We start from the raw sequence: 13,490 nt of genomic DNA, 5'->3' as shown, positions 1-13,490 counted from the left end.
GTTAATCCATACTTGTTTATTCTTTTAATATACAAGTACTTTAGTAACAACTTCACTATGTAAAAGCTAATTTATGAATTCAATATTTACCAAAAATAACATAATAATACCTATTTATATTTCCTGACCCAATAGTCTGAGTACAACTAACTCTCTAAATAACTCACAACTAATCCTCTACCCTTCCTCTGAAGTCAAAATGGCGTCCGTAGTGCCCATTTTCCTTCTCTTAGGCCCAGAAAAAGCAACTATTTCTCAGCACTCTTTTGGGCCTTACATCGGCCCAGCAAAGTGCATGCTAGGTGCTGAAACTTGGGATAGGCCTTGTGTGGGCTATAATTTCGGCAATCTTCTCGGTGATCAAAGTGGAAACTTAGCGACCTGTTTTTCGGGCGATATTTTGGGCCTAGTTTCCACTTTTTGCTCAAAATGGGCGAAAGAGGTCTGTTTTGGGCCATATATGGGCCATAGATGGGCGATGTGAAGTGGAAAATCTAGCCCCATTGGCCTTCCTGATCACTTGCTGTACCTGAATACTATCCTTTTGTGTTCCAAGCACAAGTAGCCCCAGGTCCCGCTGTACTGCGGCACTTTGCAATCTTTCTCCATTTATATAATAACTTGCTTTTTGATTTATTTTCTGCCAAAGTGCATGACCTCACACTTTCCAACATTATACTCCATCTGCCAAATTTTTGCCCACTCACTTAGCCTGTCTATGTCCTTTTGCAGATTTTTTGTGCCCTCCTCACACATCTTTGTATCGTCAGCAAATTTGGCTACGTTAAGTTTGCGAAGAGTGTGTGGCAAACCTGTCCCACCCACCCTTTCCCTCAACGACTATCTGTCCCACCTGTGACAGGGACTATGGGTCTCGTATTGGACTGTTCAGCCACCTAAGGATTCATTTTAAGAGTGGAAGCAAGTCTTCCCCAATTCCAAGGGACTGCCTATGATGATGATGAGCGAGCGCAGGCAACGGCAATGCTGCTGAAATGCCCAAAATGGAATGGCAGCCATTCTTCCACTATTTCCTCTTGAATTCACTCAAGTGATATGTCTGTAAATTTCTGCTATGGTGATTTCTTTGTAAACCTTCCTCTCCACTTTAAACTTACCTGGTTGCACTGAAACATCTTACTGCTTCAGATCCTTTACAGAATGGAGTTCTCTAGCCCCTTGCAGATTAGCTTAAGTTTCGATTTCCATAACTCTCGTTACAATCTATTAATTTCTTATATCCGCCTTAAAACTGGTCGTACAGAGCCAGAAAGCCCAGACCGATACGTCGTTTAGCTATGTTTGTTGTAACAAGCTGAGACCAGTTACAACAGCACCCCTGAGCAAGCACATGTAACGGGAAGTCTTATAATATTATTTTAAGAGGTAATAGCACCATTGCATAGAAGAACTAGGAATAGTTGTCATTACTGTTACAGCATTATTTATTGATTTCAATAGAATGGGGGTATTACAGTATTAGCAATCCATGGATTTTATAAATGAAGGTTGCTAAATAATTTTATTAAATTGTTTTATTCAGCTTTGGGTGCATAATTTGCTGAGAGTAACTGTAAGATATAATCACTGCAACTTATTATGAAGTAATTTGCAGTTGAAACTCTGAAATAATATGGCTAAAATATATTACAAACTTTTTCTATGTACTTACCTATATATCTTTTTGCCAAAAAGGTGATCATTTTTTTCCACTCAAACACCTGTATGTTCTCTTCAAAGTTGGTGAAGTAGCCTGATGGATTTCCCATAAGCTCAAATCCTGCAAAATATAAAGGAAGACGTTTGTTTCTTTACAAAATAATTAATTAAACAGACTTGACAATTAATGCAATGAATTAACTGTTTGTACAAATATCAGTTTAAATATATAATGTACTGTACTGATTATAACTTCAGTACAATGTACCACTAAATGTAAAAATAAATGGAATTAATAAGGTTTTACAATGCTGAAAATTGCACATCTCTGCAGTACAGTTTTCAAATCATTTAAAAGAAAAGAAAATACTCTAACATAATTAGGAAGCTTCAGCAAGAGCTGTCCCTGTTCTCCTTTCAAACTGAACAACCTAACTTTGTGACTGATAATTTACCTTTGCTAATTAAAGTAAGTGAAATTGGTCTGGAGCTGGAGTCCAGGAAACACTTCTGCACTACAAAAACAGCCACTGTTTTGTTCACCCACTTGAAAAATATTTGATAAATATTATTTTTAGAAGAAAACTTTAAATTTCTTTATTTAGACCTTTACACAGAAATAAATTATGGGACCGTGCAACTTTGTTCCTTTTTTTCTCCCTCACTCATGAAGGCACCGACTCTTGCAGTGCACTGGTAACCCTCTGATATCTCGCCCAAGTGGCACTACTTCATTTGCAGGTAGTGTGGAGTGTATTATGTGCATGAGTACTTTGCAGCAGGGACACTGAACATCGATTAAGGTAGGTAACCCTTAGAGGAGGTTTTCCTCCTCTGTATCCTCAGGACATTAAGGCCAATCAAAGCTCCTCCTTCAGCACACACTGGGGACCAAAATTTTCTCCTTAGTCTAAGGCTTGTATATTCCTCCCATTGGTGGGTTAGCAGCAGAGCAGGAATACCACCCATAAATGTGAATTCCCCACTAACTCGCTGCAATGTTCTTCCAGGCCCCTCATTTGCTGTGCAGGATGGGTTTGAAGCAGTTATACAGTTCCTGATTGATTTATTACTGCTGGGACAGAGGGGGATATGGTTCAGTGCACCCTGCAAAAAAAGGCTGCAGTCAGTTAAAGGGGAGCATTTTCTGCAAGAATGACTAAAGCAACAGCAGTCTAAGAGCTAAGTGTGTCTAAGCAGCTGGAAGCATTCCCAGATTCTTGGACACTTCCCTGTAGGCCCTTTTTGCAGAAGTTAGGGCCAGAAGACCAAGATGGTTGGGCCCTGAAAATAGGAAGCTCCATAGGAGAGTAGTGCAGTCTGTTTGGGAGGAGATGATAGAGGCAGTTAGTGCTACCTTAACCACCCAAAGAAGTAGAAGAGGTTCAATTACCTCACAAGGGTAGCTAAGATGTGTCTAGGCACTCTTGCTAATAACATCCTCTACCAGTCAGACAGCTTTCACATCTCCGTACATCACCTATTCCCTCTCAGCATCTGGGTGTCAGGGGAACTCTTGTCTACTGTGGGCAATCTCTGCAAATGCTAAAGCACCTTCTTTACAAATAAGAGAGGAACAGCAACGTTGAAAACCCTGTGCACACATGAAGAGGAGGTGTTGCACATTATAGGCAGGCAAGCAGGAAAGGGTGAGGTTCGAAGTAAAGTTACAACAGAAGATCGGTAAAAGGTGGGAAATGCTCATCATAGGTAGTATCAGTTTTTTGTGATTAGGGTTTATGCCTCTACCACCCTTTCAGGCAATGAGTTCCAGACTCCCACCACCCTCTGGGTAAAGAAATGTTTCCTCATCTCGCCTCTATTCCTTCTACCAATTATTTTAAATCTATGGGGCCGAACTTGGTGGACTTACCGCCGGCTGCCAGTGAGTTTTCTGGGTGGTCTCCCCTCCGAGCGAGTTTGGTGGAGGCTTCCCGCCGGCGGGGATGGAAGACCACTGGGGACTGCCCGCTGACGTCCACTGACACGCAATGCGCGTAAGTGTCCTCCTGCCCGCCGAGCTGCCAGTTTAGTCAGAGCAGGAGTCCGCCGCAGCATGGGAAAGGAACGCCACATGGAGGGAGGTCTAACCTCAACGGTAAGTATGAACATCTGCAAAAAAAGGTTAGTGCGCTTCATTTCTTTATTTTTTTCCCAGCAATTCAGCTGGATGGGGTCTCCTGAAGGTTTTCTAGTGTTTTTTTTCTTGGAAATTTTAATTTTTCTGTGTTCCCCCCTCCCTGGGCCTGACTCAATCCTCGGCGGTCCTTTGCCGAGTATTGCATTTGCCGCCGAGATTGGAAGCTCACACTCGCTGCCTCCCAGATTCAGGGTGTCAGTCGCTTTTTTGCCGCCAGGCAGTCTTTCCAGGACTTTTTCATGAATCTTCCGCCCAAAGTACCATCAGGATCTTTTGGGCGGCACTTGGGCGGAACTTAGCTTCCACCAAGTTCGGGGCCTATGTCCCCTGGTTATTGACCCCCCTGCTAAGGGAAATAGGTCCTTCTATCCACTCTATCTAAGCCCCTCATCATTTTATATACCTCAATTAAATCTCCTCTCAGCCTCCTCTGTTTCAAGGAAAACAACCCCAGCCTATCCAATCTTACCTCAGAGCTAAAGTTTTCCAGTCCGGGCAACATCCTCGTTAAGTCTCCTCTGCACCCTTTCTAGTGCAATCACATCCTTTCTGTAATTTGGTGACCAAAACAGCATGTAGTACTTAAGCTGTGGCCTAACTAGTGTTACATAAGAACATAAGAAATAGGAGCAGGAGTAGGCTATACGGCCCCTCGAGCGTGCTCCGCCATTCAATAAGATCATGGCTGATCTGATCATGGACTCAGCTCCACTTCCCTGCCCTCTTCGCATAACCCATTATTCCCTTATTGCTCAAAAATCTGTCTATCTCCGCCTTAAATATATTCAATGACCCAGCCTCCACAGCTCTCTGGGGCAGAGGATTGCACAGATTTACAACCCTCTGAGAGAAGAAATTTCTCCTCATCTTAGTTTTAAATGGGCAGTCCCTTATTCTAAGACTATGGCCCCAAGTTTCCACATGATTTGCTCCTGATTTTTAGGAGCAACTGGTGTAGAACGGAGTATCTTAGAAATCGGAATTCTCCACATTTAGTTTGCTCCAGTTCTAGTCAGTTAGAACAGTTTCACTTTGGAACAGAATTTTTTTTTCAAAAGGGGGCGTGTCCGGCCACTTACGCCTGATTTCAAAGTTTCTTGAGTGAAAACTTACTCCAAACTAACTTAGAATGGAGTAAGTGAAGATTTTTGTACGCTCGAAAAAACCTTGTCTACACTTTAGAAAATCAGGCGCAGGTTACAAATTAGGCGTAGGGAACGAGGTGGGGGGGGAGGGGGGAAGGGAAGTCATTAAATTCTACAATCAATCCTCAGTTATACTTATACAAATATTATACAAATAAATCCAACCTGAATAAAAATTTATAAGCAAAGAAAAGATTAAATAAACCATGTTCCGACCTGTGTGAAAGTGCTTCAGGCAGGCCTTTCATGTTGGAGACAGGCAGCGGTGTGGCATCAGTGTCTCGACGGCAGCGGCAGCAAGCTTCGAGCTGAGCTGCAGGCTTGAGGCAGGCCTTCATTCTCTTTGTGGCTGGCCGCGAAGAAGCAGCACCGGACGGACCCGAGGCCATTCGGCCATGAGATATCAGCGGCGTCAGTGGCTGGCCGGCAGCCGAAGAATCAACACCTGATGCACGCAGCTCTTTATGGTGCTTGAGGCCATTCGGCCACGCTTTAGGGGCGGCGTCAGTGGCTGGCCGGCAGCCGAAGATACAGCAGCAGCCTTCGAGCTGTGAGGGGGACTGAGGCCATTTGGACAGGGAGAGGCAGCCACATCGACAGTTTTATATTTAAATTTGCAGAATGGGTGCTGCATTGTCAACACCACGTATTATGCAATGGTTTGCCATCTTTGTTCTTGGTGGACGTTGATCCATTGCAAATTGGCACTCTTATTTCTCCAAACACACAGTCCTTACTTTGCATGCACCAATGCAGCACCAGTTCTGCAAGTTTAGCAGTGAAAAGCTGAACTCACTGATTTCAGCAGGTGATTTATTCAGCAGTGCTGCTAAAAGCACTCCCTCACATACAGAAATATCAAAAAAAATTAAATTACAAGCCTTTGCAGGGGTCCAAGAAACAAATCTTCACTTTTTCTGCAGTATTTTTAAAAATGGCCGAGTGCCAATGTTTGTGTGAGACTGCGCGTGCGCGCACGCTCCAACGCGCACGCGCAGGGTTACCGGCACCACAAAGGCTAATTTAAATTGTACCCGCCCCCTGCTACTTAGAAAATTGGCGCGAGTGTTAGGCTCCGCCCCCTGCTGCGAAGAGCGCGCCGCGCCAAGCAGACATCGAGCTCCAGAATATCGGACTTTTTTTTAGGCGCAGTTTTCGGCACGAAAAACAGGCGCCCAGCTCGGAGGTGCGCCGTTTTCGCTGCGGGACGAAACTTGGGGCCTATGTCCCCTAGTTTTAGATTCCCCTATGAGTGGAAATATCCTCTCTGCATCCACCTTGTCCAGCCCCCTCATTATCGTATAAGTTTCAATAAGATCACCTCTCATTCTCCTGAACTCCATTGTGTATAGGCCCAACCTACTCAACCTATCCTCATAAGTCAAACCCCTCATCTCTGGAATCAACCTGGTGAACCTTCTCTGAACAGCCTCCAATGCAAGTTTTTCCTTCTTTAAATACGGAAACCAAAATTATACGTAGTACTCCAGGTGTGGCCAATACTCTGTACAGTTGTAGCAGGACTTCTCTGCTTTTATACTCTATCCCCCTTGCAATAAAGGCCAACATTTCATTTGCCTTCCTGATTACTTGCTGTACCTGCATACTAACGTTTTGTGTTTCATGTACAAGGACCCCCAGGTTTCTGTACTGCAGCACTTTGCAATTTTTCTCCATTTAAATTATAATTTGCTTTTCTATTATTTCTGCTAAACTGTTGCTAGAACTGTTGTATACAATTCCAGCATAAATTTCCTGCTCTTGTATTCTATGCCTCGGTTAATATGGAAAGCATTCTGTATGCCTTTTTAACTACCTTATCAACCTGTCCTGCTACCTTTAAGGATCCGTGGACATATAGTCCAAGGTACAGGCAACTCTCGATTATCCGCACACGGATGCAACGGGAAACTGTTGTAGCGGCATTTAAAATTCCGTGTGTGTGACGTCACTTTGAAACTCTGATGTTCCTTTCGAATGTTGCCTGTTGAGCATTGCTTTTAAGTGCTCTGCCTTGCCTCAGCTCCCGCTGCTGCTCGCACACAGGTCCACTGCCTCTCATAATTCATTAAAATGCCATTTACAGTTACAGGAAGTAATCAACAAGCCTAATGGTCTTTAGATCTAGAGGACTAGAATTCAAGGATTAGAAGATACGCTACAGCTATTGGTTAGAACACACCTGCAGTACTGTAAGCATTATCTGTAATGTCAACTCGCTCCAACAGAGAAATCGTTTACCCGGCATAGCCCAATCCCCGAGGGACCCGGATAATCGAGAGTTGCCTGTACCTCTGTTCCTCCACACCTCTCAGTATCCTCCCATTTATCATGTATTCCCTTGCCTTGTTGCCCCTCCCCAAATGCATTACCTCACACTTCTCCGGATTGAATTCCATTTGCCACTTTTCTGCCCAACTGACCAGTTCATCGATATCTTCTTACAGTATAGTGCATTCCTCCTCACTGTCAACCACACAGCTAATCTTTGTATCATCGATAAATTTCATTATAATGCCCCCTACATTTAAGTCTAAATCATTATTGCTGCATAAGATAAAAGTTCACGGGGTTGGGGGTAATATATTCGCATGGATAGAGGATTGGCTAACTGACAGAAAACAGAGAGTCGGGATAAATGGTCGATTCTCGGGTTGGCAATCAGTAACTAGTGGGGTGCCGCAGGGATCAGTGCTGGGACCCCAACTATTTACAATCTATATTAACGACTTGGAGGAACATAGCCAAGTTTGCTGGCGATACAAAGATGGGAGGAAAAGCAATATGTGAATTATGATCACTACCACAAAACTGCTCCCCCACTGATACTTCTTCCAGCTGCCCAGCTTCATTCCCAAACACTAAATCCAGAACTGCATCCCCTCTTGTTGGGCTTGCTACGTATTAGCTAAAAAAAGTTCTCCAGAATGCAATTTAATAATTCTGTGCCCTGTGTACCTTTTACACTGATAGTAGCTGGGCCGAAATTCATGGTCTGTATAAGGCCCGTTTTGCAGCAGTCATGTGGTGGAACCGAGTGGGCCACCCCGACACATAAGAACATAAGAATTAGGAACAGGAGTAGGCCATCTAGCCCCTCGAGCCTGCTCCGCCATTCAACAAGATCATGGCTGATCTGGCCGTGGACTCAGCTCCACTTACCCACCTGCTCCCCGTAACCCTTAATTCCCTTATTGGTTAAAAATCTATCTATCTGTGATTTGAATACATTCAATGAGCTAGCCTCAACTGCTTCCTTGGGCAGAGAATTCCACAGATTCACAACCCTCTGGGAGAAGAAATTCCTTCTCAACTCGGTTTTAAATTGGCTCCCCCGTATTTTGAGGCTGTGCCCCCTAGTTCTAGTCTCCCCGTCCAGTGGAAACAACCTCTCTGCCTCTATCTTGTCTATCCCTTTCATTATTTTAAATACAAATTTTTGTCGGGGATTTTTCAGCCTGTCCCCACTTCCATCCCGCAAGTGTGTTATCATAACGTGCACCGACGCTCTCCCGCACCTGCAGAATACTCCACCCAAAATTTACTGAAAAAAATCGTTGCCCAGCCACGTGATTCCCCCGACAGCTTTTTTTGTCAGTGCATTTTCTCCTCACTAAATTAACTACGCTAAATTTAACTGAATGATGATCACAACAAAAATGCTCTCCCACTGCTACCCCTCCACCTGCCTAGTTTCATTCCCTACAACTAAGTCCAGGTACTTTCACTGGGGAATTAACTGCTGGAACCACAGCCTCAACTGCTGCCACTCCTCACTAATTGCTTTATGGCATCTTACTTGCACAAATATCAGCACAGAGAGACCCAGTTGGGAGGAAGTAGCGAGTGAATCAGAAGAGCTGTCACTGGATAAAGAACTAAACATTAGGAGAATGAGGATTTGGGAGTGGCAGAGAAGGAGGATGCCATTTCTCCATAGAGGTTATAGAGATGACCATCCTCAGCTGATATTTCCCACATCCTGTGTAAAAGTCTGGAGACTGACAGCCATGGAGATATCAAAGACACCAAAACGGCAGGAGTAGGCACATTGGTGGCTTCCAAAGTGGCAGCTAACAGTGCTGCCATAGATGCTTTGAACAGGACATTTTCATGGGGCTCACAAGACATGGTTGGAATTATTCTGACTGTACTGATACTAACCAGTAGCTCCTCCGAGCCTATAACCCCTCCAATGCCTGCACATGAGCGAGGTTCAGACATGAGCATGGAACCCCTTGGCATTGCTAGAGAAGGATTATTGGAAACCTCTAGGATAGCTGCTTCCCTGAAACCAGAGTCACCATAGGTTTCTAAGATACGAGAGGGACGAACCCAGCACCCTCCTCTCACTCAGAGTGTGCCTCATAGGAGCAGTTGATTCTGGAAAAGTATGGATAAACAGCCAGAGGTCATGGTCCATCATCATAGGCAGTCCCTCGGAATCGAGGAAAACTTGCTTCCACTCCCAAAGTGAATTCTTTGATGGCTGAACAGTCCGATACGAGAGCCACGTACTCTCTTACAGGTGGAACAGACATTCGTCGAGGGAAGGGGTGGGTGGGACTGGTTTGCCGCGCCCTCCTTCCGCTGCCTGCGCTTGACCTCTTCACGCTCTTTGCTCAACGCCCTCTCGGATGCTCTTTCTCCACCATGGGCGGTCTTCAGCCAGGGTCTCCCAGGTGTCAGTGGTGATGTCACACTTTACCAGGGAGGCTTTGAGAGTGTCCTTGTAACTGCCCACCTTTGGCTCGATTGCCATGAAGGAGCTCCGCATAAAGCATTTGCTTAGGGAGTCTCGTATCTGGCAGCGAAACTGATCGAGTGTGGTCGGTGCTTCAATACTGGGGATGTTAGCCTGGTCGAGGACACTGATGTCGGTGCGCCTGTCCTCCCAGGGGATTTGCAGGATCTTGCGGAAACATCGTTGGTGATATATCTCCAATGACTTGAGGTGCCCTCTATACATCGTCCATGCCTCAGATCCATACAGGAGGGCGGGTATTACTACAGCCCTATAGACCATGAGCTTGGTGGTAGATTTGAGGGCCTGGTCTTCAAACACTCTTTTCCTCAGATGGCCGAAGGCTGCACTGGAGGCAATGTTGAATCTCCACATCAATGTCTTCCTTTGTTGATAAGAGGCTCTTGAGATATGGGAAATGGTCCACGTTGTCGAGGGTCGCACCGTGAATCTTGACGGTTGGAGGGCAGTGCTGTGCGGCGGGGACAGGCTGGTGGAGGACCTTTGTCTTACGGATGTTAAGTGTAAGGCCTATGCTTTCATATGCCTCAGTGAATACATTGACTATATCCTGGAGTTCAGCCTCAGAATGTGCACAGATGCAGGCGTCGTCCGCATACTGCAGCTCAACGACAGAGGTTGGGGTGATCTTAGACCTGGCCTGGAGGTGGCGTAGGTTAAACAGCTTCCCACTGGTTCTGTAGTTCCATTGTTGATTGTGATGTGGAGCATCGCGGCGAGGAAGATTGAGAAGAGGGTTGGAGCGATGATGCAGCCCTGTTTGACCCCGGTCCAGACGTGAATTGGGTCTGTAATGGATCCGTTGGTAAGGATCACAGCCTGCATATCGTCGTGAAACAGGCAAAGAATGTTGACAAATTTTTAGGGGCATCCGAAACGAAGGAGGACGCTCCATAGATCCTCGTGGTTGACTGTGTCAAAGGCCTTTGTAAGATCGAAAAAGGCCATGTATAAAGGCTGGCGCTGCTCCCACCGTTTTTCCTGCAGCTGTCGCGCTGCAAAGATGATGTCCGTTGTGCCCTGTAAGGGACGAAATCTGCACTGTGATTCCGGGAGGAGACGATTGAGGAGAACTCTAGCGACAACTTTCCCAGTGGCTGATAGCTGGTCCATATTAGTTGAGTAAACACAGTGTTAAGAATTAGTTGTAGATAAGGAGCTAAAAATGGAACTGACTACTGCCACCTGTTAGCATTTGTGATGCGCGCTACTGGAGCAGTAAAGGATTATCGCCCAGGCGCAGCGATATTAGCGCTGCTCCCGAATTTGATTACGTTTTTGTGCCAGGCAACTTCAATGACTTTGCCTGTTTTACCACCTGATGCTAATCGTGCCAGAAAAAGCAGTCGTTCACAGCTGTCAGAGAAGCTCTCGGGGCCCTAATGAAAGGGATGAGCAGTTGGATCTTTAACAGGTAAAAAATTCAAATGTCATTGCACTTTATTTTCATGGATTTCACTTTCTTGGCTCTTCCTTTATGTTCAAATTAGTTCCATTGCATTTTTTTCTATCTTTTCAGGTGCTGCAGCTAACCTCCACTTTGAGCGCTCGGATGCCAGTATTATAGCGTCAGACTTCAGTAGTGCTCACGGTTTAGTGTCCTAATGCTTCCCTTAGTGCTCCACTCCATTCTTGGGGCACTAAAAATCAATATCTCTCAAGATTTTTCACCCTTCCTATGATCCACCCGCCGAGTCCAGAGTGCCCTTATTTACATATATTATAATGAAGACAAGTAGTTTCGTACTTGTACATTCCTAGTGCACACAGGGTAATGAAAAACTGAAAATTATAAGATGCAGATAATGCTAGCATCAGCTGAGGCAGGCAGAACTGAGGAGCTTCTGAGCCTGATGTGTCCAAAGAGTTTATTTTTAAAGATTTAGAAACAGAACAGAGAAGGTTAAAGGGAGATTTAATAATGTGCAGGGTTAAGGGGAAAGAGCAGGGCAGTGAAACTAATTGGATAACTCAAAGAGTCCTTTAGGGAAAGAAATCTGCAGTCCTTACCTGGTCTGGGAATTGGAAAAGTATCTGAAGGAAAAGAATTTGCAGGGCTACGGAGAAAGGGAGGGCGAGTGGACTGACTGAAGTACTCTTGCAGAGAGCCAGCATGGGCTCGATGGTCCGAGTGGCCTCCTTCTGTGCTGTAACCATTCTATTCTATGATATGTGACTCCAGATTCACAACAATGTGGTTGATTCTTAACTGCTCTCTAAAATGGCCGAGTAAGCCATTCAGTTGTACCAAACCAGTACAAAGAAGTATCATGGATTACAGCGGTTCAAGAAGACAGCTCACCACCATCTTCTCAAGGTCAATTAGCGATGGGTAATAAATGCTGGCCTGGCTAGCGACGCCCACATCCCAGGAACCAATAAAAAAAAGATTGGAAGAACCTTCATGGAAATTCTACTACTGTGTTTTATATTTAATTCTTGACTGTGACTTACCTGGTATAAGCCCATTCTGCCACAGAATGTGAATTAAATTATCCAAGTTTGTAAAGTTGTACAGATGTATGCCATTCACCTCCCTGCTCAGAAAGGAGATAAGAAAAATTAAGTACCTTGTGTACAATAAATTAAACAGGCCAGCTCACCCACATTGCTCCAGGCTGTTGTTATCTTCCTTTTAATTGCTATCATTTTCACATTCTTTCCCGCATACACACGATCTCTCCCATCTTACAGAAATAGATAGTAAAGAAGCAATATTATTTATATAAGGGGTACTTTTCTACTTCTTGTGTCTTTTCTGTCAAGAGTGCACTCTGGAAATTCTGGCATGTGATATGCATCATTTTCTGACCATTGTTGGAAAATTACTCCTATAAAGTCATTTTGTACCCTGGAAATTAGTTTTTAGGATAATATTATACTGTGTGGCATACGTTTGCAATGTAAATCATGTCACTTGTATTAACACTTGATCTATAGACAATATTTTTGCAAGATCTGCTTGTGAAAATTTGTGGTATGACAAATAATTCATGAGTTTTTAAAATTGGTGTATTCAAAACAGTATGCTTTATTAATATGTAAGTGAGGCCAGGATTCACAACACAAAAGGCATCTTTTCATTAACCAAACATTCCAAGCAATCATAGCAACTCATGTCAAAAGTGTGGAAAAACTGCAGTGGTCAAGAAAGTAGGCATCGGTAAAAGCTCTTGGGTTCAAAATTGCCTCCTTTTGTGACGCCCTCCGGGGCACTTTTTGTCCTGGTGGTGGGGTGCTGGGGGGGGGGGGGGGTTACCGGCTCCTGTGAAATTGCTCAGGAGTTAGCAGAGACGCTGCCACGGTAGCACTGCGGGCCACTATGCAACCGGTGATTATATCATCGCTGTGCGCGGTGACCCCTTAGCACCGCGCGCCGACCACTTTCCGCCCCGCGGCGGAAATTGCCCTGCGCGCCACAAGGCTGTCGCGAACCAGGCATCATCTACTCATGGGGCGGAAGTTAAAGGGGATGTCGTGAGTGCCCCACGCCGCCATCCTACCTTCACGGGTCGGCCCAACGACTTCCTCTGTTGCGTGGTTCGGGCCGCCATCGTGCAGCCTGACACTCCTAGTTGGGCGCCAGGCTCCGGCCTTGGTACCACGCTGCCCTGGTGGCCTAGTGGATTCCATCAGAGGCCGTACAGAGTGCGCAGCAGCCCGCCCCTTTAAGTGAAAAGGGGTAGGGCGTTGAAACGCGTCAGCGCTACACGGGGCAGCCACGTAGCACTGACCAACGTAGCGTCTCTGGATCTGCGCCAAGAGGAAGTGGAGCGTGCAA

General features: G+C 45.2%; 1 protein-coding gene across 3 annotated transcripts in view; it reads right to left on the bottom strand.

The window, feature by feature from the left end:
* idua (alpha-L-iduronidase) overlaps positions 1–13,490 on the bottom strand; it is a 538,596-nt gene that overhangs the window by 265,821 nt on the left and 259,285 nt on the right. For all 3 annotated transcript variants that reach the window (XM_070871632.1, XM_070871633.1, XM_070871634.1), the window contains 2 exons: positions 12,164–12,246; positions 1,673–1,780 (listed from right to left, as the gene is read on the bottom strand). In XM_070871632.1, coding sequence (XP_070727733.1) covers positions 1,673–1,780; positions 12,164–12,246 — 191 coding nt within the window. The remainder of the gene's footprint in view (positions 1–1,672; positions 1,781–12,163; positions 12,247–13,490) is intronic.

The sequence above is a fragment of the Pristiophorus japonicus genome, chromosome 2 (assembly GCF_044704955.1).
Source record: "Pristiophorus japonicus isolate sPriJap1 chromosome 2, sPriJap1.hap1, whole genome shotgun sequence".
NCBI lineage: Eukaryota > Metazoa > Chordata > Chondrichthyes > Pristiophoridae > Pristiophorus > Pristiophorus japonicus.
This window is presented reverse-complemented; position numbering and strand designations above follow the sequence as displayed.